Source organism: Neodothiora populina, assembly GCF_041146345.1.
Source record: "Neodothiora populina strain CPC 39397 chromosome Unknown canker_contig_12, whole genome shotgun sequence".
In the NCBI taxonomy this organism is placed as follows: Eukaryota; Fungi; Ascomycota; class Dothideomycetes; order Dothideales; family Dothioraceae; genus Neodothiora; species Neodothiora populina.
In genome coordinates this window covers 1,175,146-1,189,290 of record NW_027191404.1, presented here as the reverse complement: position 1 = coordinate 1,189,290, position 14,145 = coordinate 1,175,146, and the positions used below count along the sequence as shown (strand labels likewise).

General features: G+C 51.3%; 6 protein-coding genes across 6 annotated transcripts; 4 read left to right on the top strand and 2 right to left on the bottom strand.

The window, feature by feature from the left end:
• Positions 1 to 395: 395 nt before the first annotated feature.
• On the top strand, positions 396 to 3,590 carry AAFC00_001101 (uncharacterized protein; the record flags this gene model as incomplete). Its single annotated transcript, XM_069340245.1, has 3 exons — positions 396 to 1,008; positions 1,096 to 3,382; positions 3,437 to 3,590. 3 exons carry the CDS (start codon positions 396 to 398, stop codon positions 3,588 to 3,590), a joined length of 3,054 nt encoding a protein of 1,017 aa, XP_069203718.1.
• A 124-nt stretch (positions 3,591 to 3,714) lies between these two features.
• Positions 3,715 to 4,571, bottom strand: AAFC00_001100 (uncharacterized protein; the record flags this gene model as incomplete). Its single annotated transcript, XM_069340244.1, has 2 exons — positions 3,715 to 4,348; positions 4,408 to 4,571. The coding sequence occupies 2 exons, from the start codon at positions 4,569 to 4,571 to the stop codon at positions 3,715 to 3,717; spliced, it is 798 nt and encodes a 265-aa protein (XP_069203717.1).
• A 718-nt stretch (positions 4,572 to 5,289) lies between these two features.
• On the top strand, positions 5,290 to 7,448 carry AAFC00_001099 (uncharacterized protein; the record flags this gene model as incomplete). Its single annotated transcript, XM_069340243.1, has 2 exons — positions 5,290 to 6,734; positions 6,830 to 7,448. 2 exons carry the CDS (start codon positions 5,290 to 5,292, stop codon positions 7,446 to 7,448), a joined length of 2,064 nt encoding a protein of 687 aa, XP_069203716.1.
• Positions 7,449 to 7,874: 426 nt separating this feature from the next.
• Positions 7,875 to 8,684, top strand: AAFC00_001098 (60S ribosomal protein eL42; the record flags this gene model as incomplete). Its single annotated transcript, XM_069340241.1, has 4 exons — positions 7,875 to 7,877; positions 8,243 to 8,335; positions 8,404 to 8,588; positions 8,645 to 8,684. The coding sequence occupies 4 exons, from the start codon at positions 7,875 to 7,877 to the stop codon at positions 8,682 to 8,684; spliced, it is 321 nt and encodes a 106-aa protein (XP_069203715.1).
• Positions 8,685 to 9,538: 854 nt separating this feature from the next.
• On the top strand, positions 9,539 to 11,304 carry AAFC00_001097 (uncharacterized protein; the record flags this gene model as incomplete). Its single annotated transcript, XM_069340240.1, has 5 exons — positions 9,539 to 9,716; positions 9,841 to 10,080; positions 10,292 to 10,675; positions 10,760 to 11,089; positions 11,195 to 11,304. The coding sequence occupies 5 exons, from the start codon at positions 9,539 to 9,541 to the stop codon at positions 11,302 to 11,304; spliced, it is 1,242 nt and encodes a 413-aa protein (XP_069203714.1).
• Positions 11,305 to 12,558: 1,254 nt separating this feature from the next.
• Positions 12,559 to 13,738, bottom strand: AAFC00_001096 (uncharacterized protein; the record flags this gene model as incomplete). The annotated part of the gene is made up of 3 exons (XM_069340239.1): positions 12,559 to 12,587; positions 12,643 to 13,568; positions 13,632 to 13,738. 3 exons carry the CDS (start codon positions 13,736 to 13,738, stop codon positions 12,559 to 12,561), a joined length of 1,062 nt encoding a protein of 353 aa, XP_069203713.1.
• Between the last annotated feature and the right edge of the window lie 407 nt (positions 13,739 to 14,145).

Here is a 14,145-nt window from a genome sequence, read left to right as displayed (position 1 = left end):
TGCATATGTGGCAGGATAGAAGAAGCATTCATCTCACACAGCTACAGCTACAGCTAAAGCTCGAGATTTCCATGCACTCTCCCATCTTGCCCCTCGTAAAACATTCGAGTAATTCAGTGCGGTGTTTCAGGTGCTCTAAGCGCAGCTAGCCGGTCCGAAAGGTCGTGTTTCCTCAAGGACATCTATCTCTATATCTTTATTAATCTTGCTTAATTTGAGTACCGTATCTTCCAGGTACTGTACTCCCGCTCATATACAAGTTGGCCCGTCTCGGTGCGCTCGTGGGAGTCATCCGCAGGAGGGTTCCTGATCTCTTGAAATTCACATCACCAGCTATCCCACCCAGTGTCTGGGTCAGTAAACACGAGGCCAACGCCCGGCGGGCTGAAGCCAAAATGACCAACCAAGACGGTCAGTCTTACCTGGCAAAGCTGAGTCCTTGGGGAGGAAGGAGTCCCGCGGTCAAGGCAGTACAACAAACAAACAACGATGTGGCCTCGGCAGACCTTGGTCTCAAGCAGACGCAGGGCAGCGATCACAAGGTCACTCATAGGCATAGACTGTCGCGCCGGAAATATCCCAAGGACTGTCCACCACTGACCATACAGTGGTTCTTCGCTACTGACGTCCCCAAGCGTCGACCGAGTCCTCTGGAGCAATCTTCATACGAAACCCAGAAGGCGCGTCCGGCCCCCAAAAAGTACGCTCCTTTCTCCAAGACCGACTCCAAGGCCATCGAGGCTGCTTTTCAGAAGCTCGCACAAGAGGAGGATGCTGCAGAACGTGAAGATGACATGGCATCACTATTATCACCGGTGTCGCGACGCTCCACTGGCAACCTGAACGTCACATTGGAGGCAGACGAGCCGCGGCTTCAGCCCGGCTCAGTGACTGTCCCGGTGAACGAGGACTATCTCTTTGATGTGGACGTCGAGCGCAGAGAGCTTGCACCAGCGTATTGGCTCGGCCCTGTCTATGAGGTGAGGCGGGGCACTTGGTTCTATCAAGGTAAGGTCAAGTAAACCTGAATTGTGGTTGTCCTAGTCATCCGTACATGGTGCACAACGTGATTATCAATCCACTAATTCTGTGCAGACAGTGCGAGTGTGCAGAGACCATGCGATGAGAATCTGGCTGCGCAGCTTGAGGAAGGTTTCCTAAAGCTCTGCCCTTGGAGAGAAATTGAACGTCAAGAGAAGAAAGCCGAAAAGGCAGAGAAGGAGCGATCTGCTTCACAGCCGCGTTCTCGTCCACTTTCTCAGATCATGGGTGCAGACGCGATCAGCGCCTTGAAGGCCGCTACATCTACGCCTGTCAGTCCCAAGACATCCAGTTCCAATCTACGCGAGCAGAGCGCGAAAGCTGCCGCGGATGGAAAGACCGAGACCACGCAGCCTGCACAACATGCTCCAACACTTCGACTGTTCGGACCACACTCAAATTCGGTGGTCACATACCAAGACGGCACCACAGCCTGGATCCTGACTGACGATTTCATTTCTCGTATGAGTAGTAACATGTACAAACGCTTTGCAGGTGGAGGACATTTTGCTGGCGTCAAAGTCACGCGAGGTTATATTGATCAGGCGAAAAAAGCAGAAGACAAGGATGGCAAAGGCAGCCAAAGTCCATCAATAGGATCCGATAAAAGTACTCTGGAGAAAGGAAAACAGAACGTCGCCGAGAAACTGAAGGTTGACACTCCGGATCCGGAAGGCACAGTCGGCCCCTCGGAAAACCACAGATTAACCTTGGAACGTCAAATGTCGTCTCTCGTCAACACTATAACACAGGGCGATCGCGAGAAGGAAGAGGAAGAGATACGTAAACGCGACGAGAAGGAAATTCAGGATGACTACCGCGATCAAGATGGTGAGGAACAGAACCGCGAGATCGAACATCTCCTACTAGTCACACATGGCATAGGCCAGCGTCTCGGCCTTCGCATGGAAAGCGTCAACTTTGTGCACGATGTTAATACGTTCCGCAAGACTTTGAAGGCTGTGTACAGTGAGTCACCAGATCTTCAGGCACTCAATTCAGAAGTCGACAAGTTACCCAAGAATTGTCGCATTCAGGTGTTGCCCATCAATTGGCGTCACAAATTGGATTTTCCGAAACAGAGCCTCAAGCACAATCGCCGGGAGCATGATCTGGGAGACGCTGGTTTTGGAGAGGAAGAGGACTACCCTAATCTAGAAGACATTTCAGTTGAAGGTGTTCCAGCGGTCAGGAATCTCATCACAGACCTGGCATTGGACATCTTGCTTTACCAAAGTCCTGCATACAAGGATCACATCTCGAGAATCGTCCTAGAGGAATGCAACCGCATATACAAGTTGTTCAAAGAGCGCAACCCGTACTTCAATGGCAAAGTCAGCATGGTTGGCCATTCTCTGGGTTCAGCTGTTATGTTCGACATCTTATGTATGCAGGATAACCACGAATCCCAGCAGCGAGGATCAAGCAAACCGTTGAGGAGGGGTGAGCATCCGATGAAGCTAGATTTCGAGGTCGAGGACTTTTATGCATTGGGTTCGCCCGTCGGCCTCTTTCAGATGCTTAAGGGCAGGACAATCGCTGCCCGGCAAGCACCAGTTATAGAGCGCGCTTCGACAGAGCCCAAGCAAGCTCCCTTCCTCAAAGGCAACTCTCGTTCCTCAACCGCAAAGCTATCTGATGCGATGGGTGAACAGTACAACTCAGAGATCCCAAGTTCATCACCAAAATGCCGCCAGCTATTCAACATCTTCCATCCAACAGACCCTATCAGCTACCGGATCGAACCACTTATATCTCCCGCGATGGCCACTCTTAAGCCGCAACCTTTGCCATACACTAAAAGAGGTATCTTCGGGTCGCAAGTGGGCCAGGGCCTGACCGGTATAGGAGCCCGAGTCGGGCAGAGCGTGTCTGGACTATGGTCCAGCTTCAGCTCAGGCATCGCAAGCAGTCTTCTGAACCGTAGTCTGGGTTTCACTGCAGAAGATGCTTCCAAGCTTGGAGGTCCGAGCGGTAGCAGTCAGTCACGGACTCCTCTTTCACTCGGCGCTGGCACAAATGTTGGGGCAGGGACGATACCCACGGCTCCAGCAGCCGTGAACATCGACAGGATAGATTCGAGTGGGGGGAAGGAGAGCCCACGAGGTGAACCTCGGCCAGGCGAGCCTGGCCAACATCCTCCGACCTTGATTGACTCGGAGCTGGAAACGTTATACTCGGGATTCCAAAGCCGACGGAAGAGTGCACAGGCAGAGAATGCACGCGATCTGGAGAATGCAGACATGGCTGAAGCGGAGGAGCGAGGGCGCAAACTGAGGAAGGAAGAAGCCAAAGTCAGAGCACTGAACTTGAACGGGCGAGTTGATTACAGCATTCAAGAGCAAGTCTCCCTGCAGATACGTGCCAAGGGCGATGAAGCTGACATGTGATATAGGGGAGCATTCGACATATCACTCATTGCCGCAGTGGCTTCGCATCTTTCATACTGGGCTGACGAGGACGTCAGTCACTTCATGATCTCACAGCTGCTGTCGAGACAGCGTATTGTGCGCAAGTCACGCAGCGCTCCGGAGATGCGACAACCTTGATCCAATAACCAGTCATATTCTTGACTCGAAAACTTTTCAGGTAGCTAGCTGTTCATGATGGCATGTACGTTTCTTCGAAGGACTTGTCGAGCGTGTCGGCATGCGGTTTCAAGGTGAGCGACACTCAGACAGCCAATCGTCCAGATCCGGGCCAGCCGATCCAAACGCCTCCAATCTCAGCGGCCAGTTGTTCCGCAGTCTTGCCCTCAGCATCCTTCAAGCTTCGAATATCAACTTTTCCCTCCTGATCGCCGCGCATTATGCCAAGAGCACCTGCTTCCTGGTAGACAAGTGCAGGGATCTCAAGTTCCGGAAGGTTGGAGGCCAGTAACAGCAAGAGCCAGGCGACTTCACGACTGCCTCCAGCCACAGCAGCGTGCAAGCCTGATTGCATCTCGCCGATTGGATCCTGGTAGCGCAATATTTGATCCGCAGACTTCTTAGCGACCGGTGGGCCTTCGTCCATGTCGTCGTCCGACTCTAAATCCTCTTCATCGCAGCTCTTCAGCAGCTCGACAATGGCGGTAACATCTCCCTCGCGACAGAAGTCAAGGAAAGCACGGCAGATGCGATCCTCGGGATAGGCGCGTAGGTAACTCTCTTCAGCCAGTAGTGGCAGTATGTCTAGTCCTTCCTGGATCCCACCTTCGTTGTGTAGAGTACAGAGGATCTGTTGAGTGCCCGAAGGAGAAATGGAGAGGAGGGTTTGGTTGCAATGCGGACATTCGGTGATCTGGTATGAGTCCAGAAGGCACTGCCTGCACGAGATTGCTTAAGTCAGAGACAAGTACTTTGAAAGGGGTTCAGAGCAAGTCACCAGTGAAAATGGCAACCGCACGACAGAGCCACATCGTCTGGGACGGTGTTGACGGTGGCGGCAGCGCTGGAAGATGAAGCACCTCCGACCTGGACTTGATCCTCGTCGTCTGACAAGTCGACTTCGAGAGTCAACGGGTCGTTGCACTTTGCACAAACCGACATTGTGGAATGCTTGGTGTATATAGACGTAGAGTAGGGTAGATGGCTCGAAGTATAGATAAGTTCTATCCTCAATGCGACACAACTATCCAAGTCAAATTATTAAATTATTCCAGATGTTAAGGATATTTACTTTGAAGCGCATAAAAAAGACACACAGAGACCGGCGATAAGGGCAAACCTGAGATTGTCACTTTTTGTCAGGCAGCCAGAGCAGCTACCTTACCTAGGTACCTAAGGTAAGGTACCTTACAAAGTACAGGTACTGTAAAAGTACCGCCTAAGGTAATCGGCTGCGGGGTGACGTAGAAGCTTGGCAGAAGTGCCCGCTCTGTGCACGGTGCATCAAAAGATCTGTGCTTCCCATTTTCGATGCAGATGTTGTTTATGTTACCTTACCTTCAGCAGTTGTTGCCTGCAAAGATCAAAGAATGCCTACCTTGTCTTGTTTTGTGTATTTCAGCCTCTCTCTGTCCTCTTCTCCGCTATACATACCTCTGTACAACTGTGTTTGACCTTCTTTGTCGGCATCAGTCTTTTGCTATCTTTCTGCTACTGACTTCTTGTCTGTTGTCTTCGCTTCTCATCGCATCGACTCCAGCGTTGGCCTCGACCTTCACCTCCGACACCCTCTCACGCGCGAACATAACACCGTGCTGCGCTCTTCAGGACCGTCTCTGATTTCTACTGTTTCGCCTCCCGACATTCGCCACTCACGAGCATGGCGGTCGACGAGTTCGCCTACCTGCAGCCTGGCTTCGACGCCAGTACGCTCACCGTGCCGCGGCTGCGCTCCATCTTGGTCGCGCACAATGTCGCCTACCCATCCTCAGCCAAGAAGCCCGATCTCGTGAATCTTTTCAACGACGAGGTTGCTCCCCAAGGACGCAAGCTGTTGAAAGCTCAGGCGCAAACAAAGAGATCGACCAGAGGCATAGTCGACGTGCCTACGAGTCAAGAGAGCCTGGCTACCACCGACGATGACGACGACGACGACGAGGATATCGCCCCTGTTGTCACGCCTGCGCGACGAAGCACAAGACGTAGCACCAGATTGGCTTCGGAAGACATAGTCGAGCCGACACCCCGCACGTCGAGGAGAACAACGGCGCCGCTATCCACAGTCAAAAAGCCATCCAGCAGACATGCAAGACTCGAAGAATACGAAGAGCAGCCTGAAGAACGTCATGTCAAGAGACAAGCACAACCTCGGAAAGCCCCTGTTGAGGAGCCTGTCATTCGCCACCAAGGCGCAGAATCTCCTTTCAGCAGAGATAACCCTTTTCAGAGTGGAAGCTCGCCCCCATCTGCCCCGCGCAGTAAGAGCAGGGAAAGACGTAGGACGACCATGGCCCCCTCCACCGATCGCGAGAGGAGAAGGAGCCGTGACGCACGTCGCAGGACTGACGGGTACACCGCGGTGAAGCAAGACCAGGGAATAGTTGTTCCCTCCAGGTCCACTTTCGATGTGGCCGCGCCAACCTCGCAGCACATAGATATGGATATTGATATCATTTCCCCTGGCGAAGAGTTTAACCCAGAAGAGAACCAGGAGCTCGTCAAGGCCGAAAAGTTTGGTGAAACCACGATAGCCCGCAGACCTAAGAGAAGACAGAAAAAATCCGGTGTCGCGAAAGCTGCACCGTGGACAATTCTGCTTGCCATGGTCGGCGGTGTCGCAACAGTATGGCGACAAGAAAAGCTGCAAGTGGGCTACTGTGGAGTGGGCCAGCCTACCAATATGCTCGGCGGTGTTGAGATTCCAGAGTGGGCCGCATTTGTTCAGCCCCAGTGCGAGCCATGCCCGCAGCATGCTATCTGCTTCCCAGATCTCAGAACCGAATGCGATCCGGACTTCATTCTCACGCCTCATCCGCTCTCTCTTGGAGGCTTGCTACCTTTGCCTCCTACCTGTGAGCCTGACAGTGAAAAGGTACGCAAGATCAAAACGGTGGCCGATTTCGCCGTAGAGTCTGAACTGCGCACACGCAATGCCCAGTATGAGTGCAGCGAGACAACGTCACCAGAGATAAGCGTCGCTGAACTCAAGGCCACCGTCTCTGCGAAGAAGTCTCGACGCATGACCGACGAAGAATTCGAAGAGCTATGGGGCGCCGCTATTGGCGAAGTTGTCGGAAGAGAAGAGGTCGAGAGCAGAGTTGACGAGTAAGTTTCGTCCTTTTATTTATGCCGGGAGCTCTCCTATATATTTATCACCAAGCTTACGTGAATCACAACTAACAGACCCGCCTCATCATCAGGATTGGCAGCGTCCGTTACCTCCGCAGCACCTCACTCGCCCGAGTCCCCCTCACATGTGCCGTCAGACGATCCCTTCGCCTCGCGATTAGACAGAATCTTTCAAGACTTGTAGTCATACTCGCCATTGCCATGTCTTCTGTCTACGGTAAACATGCGCTCACTACGCGGAAAACAACCAAGCAACAAGCCAAGAGACTCGCCGGCATGGCACTCGACAAGCTTGCTACGCAAGCAAGCTTACACGTCGAGGATCCAGTGGCTTATCCCGAGCCATATATCAGCATGGTAGCCTTGAGGGACGATGTCTTGAGGGAAGAATTTCGAGCGAAGGAGAGAACTCGACTATGGGAAGTCGTCAAAGGACTCGTCGAAGGCAATGCGAATGTCAGGACGATGGTCAGAGAGGGTCGCAGTGGCGATGTCAGCCGAGTCTGGGAGTGGATCGGAGCTGTTCAGCGCATCGAGGGCAGCGCCAAGAGAAAGAGTGGCGGCCTGGGACGAATCACTGGCAGTCCTGGAAGAATGATGGATGTCGGCGTAGAGGGCAGTGACAGCGATGGAGGCAACTTGAAGAACTCTGTTCAGAAGTGGGACGAAGGAGGCTCATCATATTATTAGATATTTTGCAGCGACGATCAATACCCTGGCGTTGTTTTGACGGTCTCCCACCAAGCAAGATTTTAGTATGGTACCTGAGGGTGACGAATAGCTAGCTAGACGTAATCAAGATGCCACGCGCACTTTTCACTTTTGCACAGATTCAGGAACCACTGCAGACAAGATCATCCAAATTGCTCGAAACAATCTCTACACGCGATAATGACCGATAATCTCAATCGCTTATTTCGCAATGAAGGTGGTGCTATGAGAAAACTAGATGGAGGCGCCATAGCATGGTCACGTGATCAGACATCAGTGCCAAGAATGGTGCTCGGATGTACCCGTGCGCGAACACACGTCTGAATTTCGCGAGACAAGCCAACTCATTGAACGCCGACGAGCAGACTCTTTCCAACCACCCAGCGACTTCATAACACCGCCAAAATGGTAAGGCTATCACGTTCCCGAAATCATTGATGTCTCGAGAAAATGGGCTTCCGGAAGATGTGCGATTCGATCAGATACCTCGACGACTCCGACTTCGATACCGCAATGAATCGCCACTTCTCCTCGTACTCCGTCGTCTATGGTCAGGCGAACGATTTGCGAATGTCTGACGGACCTCTGTCGGCAAGACGAATATCGACTCAAAGAGAATTTCCCCGCCACCACCCTTCTCGACTCGATCGGCGCACCATAAACATCTGATTCGATTTGCGACTCCCGGAGCCCATTATAACTCTCGAAGACTCATGATTGGAGGAAAAGACCCGGATGGAAAGAGCAAAGGCTGACGGAGGGGACTCATTCAGGTCAACGTTCCCAAGACTCGCCGCACCTACTGCAAGGGCAAGGACTGCAAGAAGCACACCCAGCACAAGGTCACCCAGTACAAGGCTGGCAAGGTACGATTCAGCGCAACGGACAATTCGGTGGCATAGGAAGAACACAGGCACTCATACAATCTCTCCAGGCTTCCCTTTTCGCCCAGGGTAAGCGTCGTTACGACCGTAAGCAGTCCGGTTACGGTGGTCAGACCAAGCCTGTCTTCCACAAGAAGGCAAAGACCACCAAGAAGGTCGTCCTGAGACTTGAGTGCACATCATGCAAGACCAAGGCACAGCTCGCTCTCAAGCGCTGCAAGCACTTCGAGTTGGGGTATGTTTTTCCTGTTTTCTCATTAACCACAAGGCAGTACTGACTATCTATTACAGTGGTGACAAGAAGACCAAGGGTGCTGCTCTCGTTTTCTAAGCGCGTTATGTTGTTTCTGGCCTGCGGTTGCTGGATTGGGCTTTCTCATGGAATATATCTCAACGGAGTAGTTGCACGGCGAAGGGTTATACATATCATCGCTGGGAACGAGTCACGCATTTAGGCCTTGGGGGGTTCACAAAAAAAAGAAAGAACGTTACTCCTTGCCCTATTTCCAGTCACTGCCAATCCGACACAGAATGAAAAGTGTCGCATTGGTGGTGGAAGAGAGACAGTCGTCTTCAAGTTCAGCGCTGTGCCAAAAAGAATCGAAGCTTGTCGACGTTCTAATGAAACCACGAGAGTCCCGCTCCACCCCTTGTTTCGTTACGCTATTGCGCACCTCGTAGGATGATGATCCGGGAATCGCATTGCATTTCATGCCCAATTGTACAACCTCCACTCCTTCAGGTATCATCCATGCTGCCTGCTTGTCTTGGTTCGCAACTCCGTCTGCCAAGCACAATGATACTCTAATAATCGAAAGCGGGGATAAATGCCGATCAGTGAAGTCGTTCTTTAACTTCCATCTGCCCAGCATCATTTTGCTTTCTGCAACTGCACATGAATCTACCTTACGTTACCGTCGATTCTTCCGGAAAGGTAAATAATGACGTACATTTAGTATCACAGTATGATCATTGTTCACATCAAGGTAAGGTATCTGAGATGCAGTGATGAAGTCGTAGACAGAGCACGTCACTTTAAAGGTAAGGTACAGTGGTATTAAGGTAAACATACCTACCCGTCTTTTTTCTGTATCTTGTTCATATCTTTCATCCAACCTCAATCTCTTCTCCTTGCCTCGTAATAGACCATACTGTCAAAAAGTGAAACCCCTAGTGGTCAACATAATGTGGCCGACATCGCTCTATGCGGGAGCCATGCTGCTGCCCTTCTTGGGTTCTAGCCAACTCATCACCGACTCGGGGCAACAAGGACCACCTCTCGAATTGGTTCACTTGTACTATGATCAATGGCCGACGGGCATTGCCGTTTCGTCGACTGGACGCATGTTCTCTAATTACCCTGGTAAGTCATTTCTTATGACAATAGTTCTCGCAGCCACCCCTCGTCTCCTGTACACATCGTGCACTCAAGATATCACGCTCTTCAGTTCTATCATTCTTATCACCCTCTGATCTCTTTCCTACAGGCGGTCTGGACATGAATAACACCAACAACGGCACCAATGGCAAATACACCGTTGCTGAACTCACCGCGAACAGCTCAGAGAGAGCATATCCCAGCGTGGACTGGAACAGTCCTCCTGGTGGCGCGATCAACATGAGCACCTATCCGCCGAGTGGAGCCAATTATCAGAATCACTTTATTGGCGTGCAGAGTGTTGTTGTTGATTCCGCGGATCGGTTATGGGTACTTGATACTGGTCGTGGTGAGTTTGAACTGCTCTCTTTGTGTTGAGATGCGAGTTGATCGGTATATTGTGAACCTCTCCCAATTGTGCATCATCAAATACTCAGAAAAATGACTCGGCCCTCCCTTCCGAATTTATGAGACATGCACAATGTCTTCCTGCTGTCTGACGGTTGCTTGAGATGGACATTCGGAAGAACAATGAAACTGACAACCTATTCCCACCTCAGTAATGTCTCCCAACGGCACTGTGGTACCCGCAAGCTACGGAGGCCCCAAATTAGTAGGCATCAATCTGTCAAACGACACCGTCTTCAAGACAATCGTCTTCCCCACCACAGTAGCACCCGCAGACTCGTACCTCAACGACGTCCGCTTCGACCTGCGAATCAACATCACAGCCAGCGGCCAAGGCGTGGCTTACATCACCGACTCCTCCTTAGAAGGCCGCACCGGCCTCATCACAGTCGACCTAGGCACGGGCGAGAGCTGGAGACACCTGGACAGAAGCAAGTACGTCGCCTCGACGACAGGCTTCGTAGGCTACGTCTGGGGCCGTCCGCTCTACTCGTACAGCGCAGGCCAACCACTGAACTATCTCGGTTTCGGCGCAGGTCAGTTCCAATCCCCTATTATCCATCCCCTTTCTCTCTGCTACCCCAGTTTTCAATCACTAACATTCAATACACAAAAAAAAGACGGCATCGCCCTCTCCGCGGACAGCGAAGACCTCTACTTCGGCGGCGTGGGCTCTCGAATCCTGTACTCTATTCCGACAGCGCGGCTACGCGACAACAGCGCCTTCTCCGAAGCCCTGGCCCAAGGCAGCGTGCAGACGCGCGGCGAAAAGGGCGTCAGCGACGGCTACGAGACGGACTCCAACGGGTTCATCTATCATGGCATCGCGGAGCAGAATGCGATAGGGGTGTTCAATCCCGCCAATGGCACTGATGGGGTGTTTGTGCGCGATCCCAGGATTAATTGGGTTGATACCATGAGTGTTGCCGGACGCTATCTTTATTTCACTGGTGAGTTTTCTTCTCTCCTCTTCTGCTTCCCTTCTTTTTTTGTCCCATTGGGGGGAAAGGGAATTGTGTATGGAAGGGCCGCGTTACTGACCTTTTCGTCTTTAGTCAATCAATTGTGTTTCTCGCCCATGATCTGGCCTGGCACGGAGGATAGAAAGCGCCCTTTTGCTCTGTTCAGGGTTGCCTTGCCCGGTAATGGGACTAAAGTCACTTGATTCGATTGTTCTATGAGTGCTGTTTGATCATGGCCGAAGTTTTCTGAACAGCGAGATATAGTCGAGAGTTTTGTTGGGCTGGTTCGGAATTGTACATATACATATAACGTCCCTTTTCACCCTCGCCAGTCGACTATTCGGAGTGTTCAAGTCCGTAACCTTAGCGGGGATTACAATCACAAGAATCATTCGAATACGAACCACGTATCGTAGGCACACTACCAATTTCACTCATTATCACTGCAAAAAGAGAAGATTGACTTCTTGTGTTGGTCATTTGAACGCTCGAATTTCTGGTCTGGAAAGCAAAAGACACGGAAAAAAAAACCTACTCCTGTCGCTCGATGCATACATACGACCAGATGCAAGAAATCTTCGAGGATAAGAAAAGGAGACCAAAAACCGAACATCCTCTGGGCCCCCAGTGTAGTAGCAAATCCCTGACATGAGGATCAAAAGGAAAAGGGAAGAAAGAAAATAACTTCTCGCAACAATGTCTTTCTTGAGGAAAACAACAAATAGATGCCCGCTGCCATTGCTGTTGTTGTCGTCATCATTGCTCTTCTTGGATTTTCCGATGAAGTGCAATGCGCTGGAAAAAGGAATCGCGTGTTGTGCAACTCTCTGATTGCGTCTTGGGTATGTTGTTGAGACTATCTCGTCGACAGGAACCACCCTCTGAGCCTTTGTCGACGATCTGCCAAGATAGCAAGCCCAGATGTAATTCGGAATGAGCCGCAATAAGAAAGAAAAAATGGGGTGCATGTGACAACGTGGACATGTCTAAGAAAGCCAGGGCCACAATGTTCTGAACCATGGCCTCTTGATGTCCCCAGACACGCCCGCGCGCCTTCAGGCCATATCGTTGGGTTCATCAGCAGCCGGACGGTTGATAGGAAGGTCAGACAATGGAGTTGTGTAGGGACGAGATTGGTTGTGGTCCACATCTTTGGACGCCTGCACAGCACCACTCGTCACATCGTGGTCGAGAGAATTGTGGCCGTCATGCTGTTCAAGGGTTACGGCAGGAGCATTGATGTTGTCGTCCTTGGCATTGGAAGGACTGGCAAGGGTCTGGGTATGAGTGGTTGGTTGGTAGATAGGAACAATAACGGGCGCGCAACGGCGATACGGAAACGAGGCATTGCTATCGACTGATCAGTATGAGTTCGTCGTCTGCTGATATAAATATAGTGTACTTTTTAAATAGCAAATATATGTCAATAGATTGAGAAATAACCAAGACAAGCATGATTACCGCATGATCTCATCGTAGATGAGTTCTGCTCGAGCTGTTAGTATACGAAGCTAGTCATGGCATTCATGTATATAACATACGCTTGAGCTGCTCCTTGCTAAGATTGTCCTTGTTCTTGTCGAAGTCAAAGAACTCCTCGGGGATTGGTTCCGCATTCGGCTCGTCCTCAGGATCGTGGTATGGTTCGAGGTATGGATGTCTGAGTGCGTCCTCGACGGAAATGCGCTTGACCGGATTGAAGGCAAGAAGCTTGTCGAGGAGATCCAAGGCCAGATCAGAAGTCTTGGGAAACATGGCCTTCCAGGGGATCTTCTTCTTGAATGGCAAGCTACGGATGTATTCTCTTGCACGGCGGGACTTGATGCCATAGTAATCCTCCATGGTGGGTGTGCCGAGCACATCGAGGATGAGGGTCAGCTGGTGGTGGTAATCCTTACCAGGGAACAAAGGCTTGCCGCTGAGCATCTCGGCGAGGATACAGCCAACAGACCACACATCAATGGCCTTGGTGTATTCCTTGAAAGTAAGCATGATTTCGGGAGCACGGTACCAGCGAGTCGCCACGTATTCCGTCATGAAACCCTGATTGTCCTCGGTGGAAGCGGCGGAACGTGCAAGACCAAAGTCGCAGACCTTGAGATCGCAGTTCGCGTTCAGAAGCAGATTGGAAGGCTTGAGATCACGATGAAGGACGTTTGCCGAATGCATCGCTTTCAAAGCGCGAAGTGTCTGGTAGATGAAGTATTGGCAGTGGTCGTCTGAGAGCTCCTGAGTGCGGATGACACGGTGCATGTCCGTCTCCATCAGCTCCTGGATAAGATAAACCTCGGTGAAGGACTCGTAGTTCCTGGGCTTCTGAATGTCGAGGATGGAGATGATGTTCTCGTGGTTGAAGTATCGGAGCAGCTTCATCTCACGAAGGGTTCGGAGGCAGAACATGGAATGGTCGAATGGCGTGATCTTCTTGATGGCGACCTTTTGACCCGAGGGCTTGTGTAGAGCAGAGCTGAGGAGAAAGTCGACGTCAGTTGAATCGCAAGTAGACCTCCTTTAAGAGCAAGTCACTCACCACACGACACCGTATGCACCCTCGCCGACGACATCCTGAATGTCGTATTGCTCCGACACATTGAAGGAGATCTTTCGTGAGCTCCCTGAAGGAGCTGCTCGTGACATGGTGAGTTTTGTGTATATGTGTGATTGGGGAAAGGTAAGATGAAAGAGGGATTGGACGTGATATTGATATGTATGTTGACAAATGCGACAGGATCCCGGCGTAGATTGTCTGATTCAGAGTCAGCTAATACGCAGAGGAAGCAGTGGAACCAAATTTCCGACAGCCACGTCAACAAGAAATAATCAGGCAGGATGCGCAATGGTGTTTAATTGACGTACAAGAGGTTGTTGCAGTCGACCAGCGGCAAGGTTTCTTTTTCTTTGCGACAATTGTGCGTCCTGTCAGGCAGCCAAGGAGGAAGTTACGTGCGGACGAGCTTCTGGATCCGGCGACTGGCGCAGCGAGACGGGAAGGTATGAGGTGGAATCCGAGCTGGAACTGGAATGCGCAAGCACAAGCACGGATG